General features: G+C 43.4%; 1 protein-coding gene across 1 annotated transcript in view; it reads left to right on the plus strand.

Moving 5' to 3' along the window:
- The window catches only part of PDCD4 (programmed cell death 4), a 108,731-nt gene extending 99,290 nt beyond the window's left edge, over nucleotides 1-9,441 (plus strand). The window contains exons 11-12 of the mRNA XM_082269248.1: nucleotides 2,816-2,955; nucleotides 8,727-9,441. Of these exons, the coding sequence (XP_082125374.1) occupies nucleotides 2,816-2,955; nucleotides 8,727-8,787 (201 nt within the window). The 3' untranslated portion in view covers nucleotides 8,788-9,441. The remainder of the gene's footprint in view (nucleotides 1-2,815; nucleotides 2,956-8,726) is intronic.
- The last annotated feature ends 733 nt before the right edge of the window (nucleotides 9,442-10,174 follow it).

Raw genomic sequence — 10,174 nt, forward strand, 5'->3', positions numbered from 1 at the left:
CAGGCTTATTCTATTAAGGGTCGGGAGCCCCCGTTCCCTGTTAAGGCGCACTCCACTCGGGCGCTTAGTGCGTCATGGGCCTTTCGCCATCAGGCGTCAGTGGTCCAGGTGTGCAAGGCGGCTACCTGGTCGTCGGTGCATACCTTTACAAAACATTATAAAGTTGATGTAATGGCATCGTCTGATGCCTCGTTTGGCCGCAAGGTTTTGCAGGCCGCAATTTGAGGAGACCAGTGGTCTACCTCGAGGGTTTTTTTCCGTTGGAAATTTTTCTTTAGTCTCATTCTTTGTTTATAATGAGCCTTTAAAACTTCTAGTTTGCTACCGGTTGGGCCTTCTAGATTGGATTTGATTTTGTCAATCCCACCCCTCATTTGTGGCACTGCTTCTGGATGTCCCAGCTCTTGAGAATCAAGAAGACTACGTCTGTCAATGAGCGATAGAGAAAAATGGATTTTTGTAAGATCTTACCGTAAAATCCTTTTCTCTTAAGCTCATTGACAGACGTAGTACCCGCCCCTCTATCATTGAGTTGGGTTGGGTTAAATTCTCTGTTACTGCTTTAGAACAGAACTGATTCCCTGTAGCAGAGAGAGGGAGGATATACCCTCAGGGACTGCCCCTAAGGTGGAGCCAGAACGTTTTGTCTTTCTGCCTAGTCCTACTCCTGCGGAGACAACATAACCCAGCTCTTGAGAATCAAGAAGACTACGTCTGTCAATGAGCTTAAGAGAAAAGGATTTTACGGTAAGATCTTACAAAAATCAATTTTTAAAAATAATGTTGCTATACTCTGTTCATAGGTTCAAGGCTTTACAGATACTTTTAAGGCCGGTTTTATTTTTCCCAGCCTGTAACATGGGCTTACCAATTGATCCTGCCAGTAGATCCATTGTTTTTCCACTTCCTGGATAATAGTTTTTTCTGTAGTGAAAACTCATAACAGCATTGTCAGCCCGGGGACATGGTAGTCTTAGATGGACTTGGACTTTTAATTTTAAATTAACTTTAAGTAAAAGAAAACAAATTATACACTAACACTTTTTAAGCCGTTACAGTAAGTTATACATTTTTTTTTTCTCTTTTTGGAATGGGGGTTTAAGCCTTATGAAAAATTGCTGAACATCGTAAGCACCCTTTAGCCGTGTTTTATATGGTTTGTACCAAGCCCTGTAACTGTGCCGTTTGCTGGACAGCTTGGCTTATTACAGGAAGTGGAAAAATAACTGATCTATTGGCAGCATCCACCGGCGATGACTTGTTCACATGTGCTTTGATCTCTGAAGAGTGACCCATGTTTGGATTGCTCTTAACCACTTAAGCCCCGTAAGATTTTACCCCCTTCCTGACCAGGGGGTTTTTTGCGATTTTTTTTTTTTTTTTTTTTTTTTTTTTCTTTTTTTGATCATGCGCTATAAAAAAAAAAAAAAAAAAAAAAAAAGAGCGTAAATTTTGCAATAACAATATTTTTTGCATATTTTTATATGAAATTCCCCAAAAAAAAATGTAAAAATCAAAATTTTTTAACATTTTCGGCCAATTTGTTTTATGCTAGATATGTTTGGTAAAAAAAATCGCAAAAAGCGTATTTTGATTGGTTTGCGCAAAAGTTATTGCGTTTACTAACAAAGGGAAAGATTTTTGTCATTTTTGGTGGTTTTTTTTTTTTTTTTTAACGCGTAATGGCGGCGATCTGCAATTTTTTTTTTTTTTTTCGCAGGACTGCGACATTGCGGCGGACAACTCGGATCCTTGACTGACATTTTTGACACTTTTGGGGTTACCAGTGACATTACTGCAGCAATCAGTGCTATACATATGCACTGTTACTGTAAAAATGACACTGGCAGGGAAGGGGTTAACTGTATTGGAGAGGGAGGGGTTAAGTGTGTCCTAGGGGCGTGTTTCTAACTGTGATTGGACATGGCTACTAGTGTAAAAACAGAGATCAACGGTTCTACATAGTAGAACCGTCTGATCTCCATTTTTACACAGGGGAGACTGACAGGCGGCTTGTTTACATTAGCCACCTGCCTTTCTCCCTTCCCGGCGAACGATCGCGAGTGACCGGCAGACATCGGGTCCGCCGGTCACACACACTGACTTGTTAGGGATCGAGCCGGGGCGGGCGCGCGCTCGCCTGCTATTTGCTCACAAGCCAGTGACAGGCTAGTGACGTACCGGTAAGCCACTTTGCCTGGCCGGGGCTGACCGCCGCAGTATATGTACTTGCGGCGGTCGGCAAGTGGTCAAAGTATTTGATAGGTGGTGAGAAGGCATTGTATTGCCGCCTCACCCCCTGCTTTAACCCCATGAACCCTTCACTAGAACGCCACAACTGCGTGCATTGCACATGTTTGCATGCCGCTTGCAGAGCGGCCCTATTCACTTGAATGGGTTGTGCTCTGCAGGCGCTATGCCAAACTGAAAGCCACAGGGTATAATTCCTGGCTTGGCTGCAAAGCAATACATCGCAGCCACAGCATGTGTACACCCCTAGCCACTGCCACTGCAGCTAAAGGTGAAGGAAGCAGTTGGAGGTTAGCAAAACTCGGCCTAACTACGGGGTTTTACTGCCCCTTAGCTGCTAATGTGAAGGAGCCCTAAAACTATGGTTACAGCAGGGACTCAGGAAAACAAAAACACCTGAACTAATGCTGCTACTGATGGACTGCATCAATGATGTTATTTTTGGTTTTGCCAGCAGTTCAGTTTTACATTTAAACCTACTAAAACTATTTACAGTAGGGAAGGTTCACATTTGCTTGTTTGTTGTCCCCCATCTGATCGGATGCTGCTTTGTGTTTTCTTCCAGGGTTATGACAGAATTTACCTTGAGATTCCAGACATAAATCTGGATGTACCGCATGCGTACTCTGTACTGGAACGCTTTGTGGAAGACTGCTTTAAAGCTGGAATCATATCCAAACCGATCAGGGATCTGTGTCCTTCAAGGTGAATGTTTTTTTCCTCAAGCAGGACTTTAATCTGTAAACAAAGTGTCATCTGTGCCTAGTCCAGAATATTGTGCTAAGCTGCATTTTTTTATTTTTCTGCCTGCTGCCCACACCTCCTTTAGCAGCAGAGTGGGGTGTACATATGCTGCAATGCTTTCTGGCACAGCCAAATGTATCCCTGTTTTTGCATTTACCATTCAAGCGGTGTGCTGGTGTGGGGTTTAAGGGATTAAAATTGGCAGTGAGGAGGCGATTATATTGCCACCTGTCAAATGCCCTCTGAAAAGCGATCCAGCGTGGATCATTTTACACATAGCAAAGCAATTATAAATGAGCCCTAAAGAAGAACTTTAGCTCTAGGTCTTTCCTACTTTTTTTTTTTTTTTTATAGTTTGGTGACATCACAGGCTCCACTTTCATCGCAGGTGGTGGATGGCAGTCCATCCTCTCGGACTTAAAGCGGTTCTAAAGCCTCAAGATTTTTCACCTTCATGCACCCTCTGCATTAAGGTAAAAAACTTTTTGTGCCACAGTCTTGCCCCCTCACTCCCCCTTTACTTAACTGAACCCCATCGCGATGCAGCGCTGTGCATGAGAGCTGCGTGTCTCCTGGACTTGTCCCTCCTTCTCTGGGCAGATCAATAGCAGCAGGAGCCATTGTCAATCCACTCCAGTGACAATGGACACAGCAGCAGGGCTCGGGAGCGAGCCCGCACCAGTGCCCTCCATGGGAATCTGTTTTATTGGGGGCACTCGCAACAGAGAACGAGCCAGGAGGACCGGTGGGGGACCCGAGAAGAGAAGGATCTGGGCCACTCTGTGCAATTCTATTGCACAGAGCAGGTAAGTAAAGAATATATATATATATATATATATATATATATATATATATATATATATATATATATATATATATATATATATATATATATATATATTATAATTTTTTTAAATAACTTTAATGCATTCTCTGCAATAAATACTCAACTGAACCCGAACTTGGTCCAGCGCTGTGCACTTCCCCTCTCCTGGCTCTCACAGGCTTGGCTGAGAACAGTGGGAACCATTGGCTCCTGCTCCTGTCAATAAAAGCCTGAAGGTGGGGGGGGGGGGTTTAGTTGCAGGGCCAAGCTGGGCTGTGTGTCTGAAAGGACAAACAGCCCAGCTCGAGGTCGAACCTCCACCAGTGTTCCAATGGGACGCAGCTTCCTATGGGGGCACTTACGGTGGAGGGAGGAGCCAGAAGCGTCGGCGATGGACCAGAGAAGAGGAGAATCCAGGCTGCTCTGTGCAAAACCACTGCACAGAGCAGGGAAGTAGAACATGCTTGTTGTTTAAAAAAAATAAATAAATAAATTAGCTTTACAATCACTTTAAGCTGGCCATACTCTAATTGAAATTTGGCAACTTCACCAGGGGCCGGGCAGATTTCGATCAGTTTGGTCATTCCTGCTTGACAGAAATTGTTTGTTCTCCTTTTGTCAAAGGGACGTGTTGGATAATGTTTATCGATCAGCTGCTGCAGCCAGTCATCTGCTGATCAGTGTATTCTGACTGGTGGGAGGCACTGTTGGAATACAACGTACCAGGGGGATGCCTTCATCCACTTTTTTTGTGTGGATGGAGGAATCTTTACTGGCAGAGAAAGCAAACACAAACCGTGTATGGCCAGCTTCTTTAGTGGCACGTGTGAGCAAGAGTACTGTGAGCCCAGACTGTTAAAACCTGCAGAGGGTGTGTCCATGCCAGCCTGGGCTCACAGAAAGTGGATGGAATGACTTGGCAGTCTTCCAGCCCAGAAGACTGAGGATATCAAGTGGCAGATAAGGGGACAGCTTTGTAATCAGGGTAAAGATTTGCATGAAAACCTGCTGGTTTATTCTAACAGATGCAGGGGAGAAAAAAAAATCCGCTTCTGATCCTGCAATATTTAAAAATACATTAAGGACATAGACCTTCAAAGCACTCAGCAATGGGTTGGGTGAAGCTGGAATAAATCTTCACTCTTGATCTTCCTTGTGGAAACAATGAGTTTTATGTATGATTTTACATGGGATTTGGCTTCGCTTTGGGTGCAGTAACACAAGCACTTGCTGTACGCTTGTAAACATTTTATAGAACCTTAATCCTTGGAAGCAAGGACGTGTTTTTGGCTCAGTAAAAAGGGTCAGTTTGTTTTCTGTACAGCAGTCTTTAGCAATCTGCCGCTTCCCAGCTATTATGGACCTCCGGGTCCCTGCATGTCCTCCCACCAGAAACAGATTGCTATTTAAAAGGGGTGCTTGTAAAAAGGAAATATGCAGGATGCTATGGCTAACCAGGTTTTACAGTTTCAGGCTCCTAATCTTTTAAAGCTTGATGAGTCACTGACTTGGAAGAAGCGTGTAGCCAATGAAATGCCTTGTCTTTTATATACTGGGATCAGGCTGACGGCTGCGGAACCAGCAAGTCAATGGGAGCCTTATAAATGCAACTCTCATGGTTCCCCTTTAAAGGCGCACTTCAAGTATAACTAAAGGCTAACTAAACTTTTGGTTTTTGATTCAGATGGACTGGTAAGGGGTTATAACCCCTGTCAGGTTTAATGCTTTTTGCATCCTCATTAGGGACATTCACTATATTATCATCCTGATCAACAAAGAGGGGCTTTCTATGTATTTTTAAAGACAGGGCTCGACTAAACCCAGGCACCAGGTCGCATTGGCGACTAGAATTAGCGGCCTGGTGCCTTGGTTACACTGCAGTAGGTGTCTTGTCGCCAGACATCCCAAGTCTCCTGTGAGGTGCAGGAGTCTCCCGCATGCGGGCTACGGCTCCGACACCCGCAAGTGCCATGCCAGCATGCAGGAGACTCCTGCACCTCGCAGGAGACTTAAGATGTCTGGCGACAGAACGGTGTCTGTCAGCTGTGACCGAATGGAGCCGATGCTTCCTGTATAGTTCCGGCTTCGTCCTTTCACAGGCAGAGTGATACCAAATGCACTCTGCCTGTGACAAGTGAGATACAGGAAGCATCGGCTCTGCATGCTTCCTCCAGCGCTGCTCCGTGATCTCCGCCAGCAGTGTTTTGCTCCTACTGTCATGACCACTTCAAATCACTGAAGTGGTCATGCTGATTGGAGTGTTCCTTTAATATCTCTCAGAAGAAGTAAACAAAGTACACACGGGCCGAATACCGGGCAACATCAGCCAGTTCATTAAAAACTGGCAGCCATTGGGCCTGTGTGTATGGCAGCCGGTCTGACAGAAGCCGGCCATTCGGCATGCGTGAAAAAAAAATGGCTCCTAACTTTTTTAGCTGGCTCCTAGATTTCAAGCAAATTTGTCAAGCCCTGCTTAAAGAAGTTGTATACCCAGATAAGGAAATTGGTATTACCTGATCTAAGTTAACCACCTGTAACATACTTCACTGACTAATCCATGCACTCTGACCTTGTGTTTTGCAAAAAGCTGATTTATCTGCAAGGGAATCAAATCGGAGGAGGGGCTCAAAGCGTCGACACATACTTCGGAACTGAAAACACAGACGCGCTGCTTTTGCCCAGTGGGTCTCTTAAACAGAGTGGCCCGAAGATAGACTTAAACTAACCACGCTGTCATGACTGCTGTGGTGAGCTTACTCGGGGGGACAGAGGTGCAGGCAGGATCAGCCAGGTGTTGCATTATACTGAAAGGATTATATCAAGTGTAAACAGCACAGTGCAAGTTATATTGGGCCAGGAACAGCAACTTAGATTTTAAGGTTTACGAACACTTTAAAGCTGTTAAGTGTATTTTTTTTAAAAGGGCACCAGGGTTGCTGCTTACCAGTAGCAATGCAAAGTGTTGATTGGAGGAGCTGGATCTTTTATTCATCTGCCCATCCTCCAATCACAGAATGTTTTGCATACATACTATAGTATGAGTGCTATAAATGGAGCACATGGGTGGGAATGGAAGGCATAGTCTGCACCCTTGAGTGTCTTGTCACAGGTTCAGCTGCTGCTATTAACCCCTGCAGCACCAGATGATCACTGCTATGGGGGCATCCAGGGGCAAAGAACTGAGAATTTCCTACTGTAAACAGCAGCCCCCAGTATACAGGACACACTTCATTGCTGTTAAAGCAGAACTTTGAACTTTACCCATAATAGTTTGAAAATGTAATGTTCCTTAACATAAGCACATACATTCCACATTAATAACTATGTTACCAAAATTATTGTGTGCTGCCTCCAGCATTGCTCTTGTTTCTCCTTGCTGGAGGCTGCTATTTTGTTGAAGCCCAGATTAGTCACTTCCTTATTGGAAACTCCCCCCCCTCTTCTTGGTCTCGAACTGTCACTTTTTGTAATTAAATTGGTTGTAAAAGCTCCCATATTTGTTACCTTTTATACATTCTATGTATGAAAGTAATAAAAAACCTGTGTGCTGCAGCCCACGTAATACTTATCCAAGCCCCATTGCGATCAAGTGATGCGCATGAGATTCTCGGCTCTCCGTGGACTCTCCCTCCTCATTGGCTGAGACAGCAGCAGGAGCCATTGGCCCCCCGCTGCTGTCAATCAGTCAGTGAGCCAACGAGAAGAGAGGGAGGTCAGGGCCCAGCCGCGGCTCTGCGTGTGAATAGGCATGCAGAGCAGCGGCTTGGGAGCAAGCCTGCTTGAATGCCCCTGCAGCCAGGGGCCAGGAGTGTCGGCGGGGGACCAGAGGAAGAGGAGGATCAGGGGGTGCTCTGTTCAAAACCAACTGCACAGAGCAGGTAAGTAATTTTTTTATTTAAAAAAAAAAAAAAAAGTGCTTTTTACCACTATAAAATGTGTATATTTCCTGCCTTGATTGTTTGTCTTGGCATAGCTAGAGAGGAAGGCTGATAGAAGCTTTTACAGCGCTGATGTTCATAGCACTGCCACTGCCTAGGGACAAAAGAGAGAATGTCAGGGAGATATGATAGGGTCGCCATACATGGATCGAACTGTGGTCAGTTCAGCAGGGCCAGGCGGAATTTCAAACCATGTATGTGTTGCAGAGTGCGATCACTGGGTGCAGCGGAGTCCATTCAGATCAGACATTGTGCAGTAAACGGGAACTGGCTTCTTTATTGGAACATAACACAGAAATCAAAGATGTCACCTCATTGTAATAAGAACAACAGACAGGAAGAGATAACCAACAAGTTCAGTACAGTGTACAGGATATTACAACACATCATAGAAATGCATAGCATATCACTGAGCATTAGCGACATCTAGTGTCCTATTTGTGAACTGCAGTTAATCTGCTAAGCTGAAAGCTGTTGTATCTCCAACAGTATGGGCACGCTGGTTATACGCACGTTTATCCTGCGCGGCCTGGTATAGCTGGCAGCACTGATCACTGTATTCTGATAGCGGGGAAGTGGCCTCACCATCAGAACACAGCACAGTGGGAGTAATTCCCTCATCCATCTACAATGTGGGGAAAACCTACTGGTTGAACAAAAAAGAAAAAAAAAAGATCAATGTATGGCCAGCCTTTAGATTTAACTTTTTTATTTTTGGGGGGGGGGGCTCCTTGTCCAATGCATAGAGCAGGTAAGTATTATAACATGTTATAAAAAATAAAATAGTTTTTGCAACCTTTTTAAGAATACTGCTCCCCACTTCCACCATTACTTAGTCTCTTGAATCAACTTTATAAAAAGCTCTCCTACATAGCAGCCAACCAGCAGCTTGTGTCTGTTGTCGCTTTATGGTGTTGACGATCTTTATATTACCTGAAAATTAATCTTGTCCTTTTCTCTCATTGCAGGGGCAGAAAACGTTTTGTGAGTGAAGGGGACGGAGGGCGTCTGAAATTTGAGAGTTACTAAAAGTGAAAAACGACACAACCAGCATCGCCGAGCACCGTTAATGTTTTCTAAATCTCTCTAAAACTTGTTATGGGTACAGAGCCTTTGTAAAATAGTTTTCTAAGCTAAACCTTTGCAGAAGTAAATGTTTGGGATAGGTAGATGTACAGCAAAAGATGATATAAGCTACGAATCTTGAAGTGCCATTTGTTTGAGTTCATTCCACGTTATTGGTCACTCCTCTCTTACAAGGTCTGTTTTTTTGGGCAGTCTTCAGTCTTGAACCTATTTTCATTGTAGGGAGGGTGTGTCATGACTCCATGTTTGCTGCTGCTCATTCATACAGTTCTTCTTCTCTTTTTTTTTTTTTTTTCGTTTCGGAGGTGGAAATGAAGAACTGACTTGCTCTAAATCGTTTTCCACTTGTGCCAGAGGCGCAAAAACATTGCTTTTTTTTTTGTAAAAAGCATGATGGTAAGGGATAGGGGCAATGGGGAAAAAAAATATTTTTATTCAGCTTTCCAAAGGAAAATACATTTTGATGTGAAAGTACAGAGTATGGTGGCTGGAACATCTATTTTTCTACAAAAAAAAGAAAAAAAAATGGATTATAAGCTGAGTTCTGCTAAAATGTGTGTGTACATATAAAAAAAAACAAAAATAAATATGTTTAGTGGAGCACAGATGGTGTCAGCGTTTTGTATTTTATTTGTCACTGGTTTTGGGGATGTTCCTTCTATAACATAGTCAGGTGGAAAAAAAGACCCGAGTCCACCTAGTTCAACTAATAAAAGGGAAAAAAAATAATCCTCCAATCCCATATACACAATGCTATACCCACAGTTGATCCAGATGAAGGCAGGTAAAAAAAAAACAGCAAAGCGTGATCTAATTTGCTCCAGCAGGGGAAAAAAAAATCCTTCCTGATCCCCTGAGAGGCAATCTGATATTCCCTGGATCAACTTTACCTATAAATGTTAGTATCCAGTTACAATGGGGAAAATAATTATTTGATCCCCTGCAGATTTTGTAAGTTAGCCCACTTACAAAAAAAGGAAGGGTCTATAATTTTTATCATAGGTGTATTTTAAATGATAAAGAGAGAATATCAACCAAAAATCCAGAAAAAACACACGATACAAATTTTATTAATTGAGTTTCAGTTCAGTGAGTAAAATAAGTATTTGATCCCCCTACCAATCAACAATAATTCTGGCTCCCACAGACTGGCTACAGTATTTGCTCATGTGGTATACAGATTAGTCTTGTCAATTTAAGAAGGTACTCTTAACGACAATTTGTATAAAAGACACCTGTCCACAGAATCTTTCTTCTGATCAAATCCACCATCATGGGCAAGACCAAAGAGCTATCAAAGGATGTCAGGGACAAGATTGTAGACCTGTAC

The sequence above is a fragment of the Pelophylax lessonae genome (assembly GCF_965119305.1).
Source record: "Pelophylax lessonae genome assembly, chromosome: 9".
Lineage (NCBI taxonomy): Eukaryota > Metazoa > Chordata > Amphibia > Anura > Ranidae > Pelophylax > Pelophylax lessonae.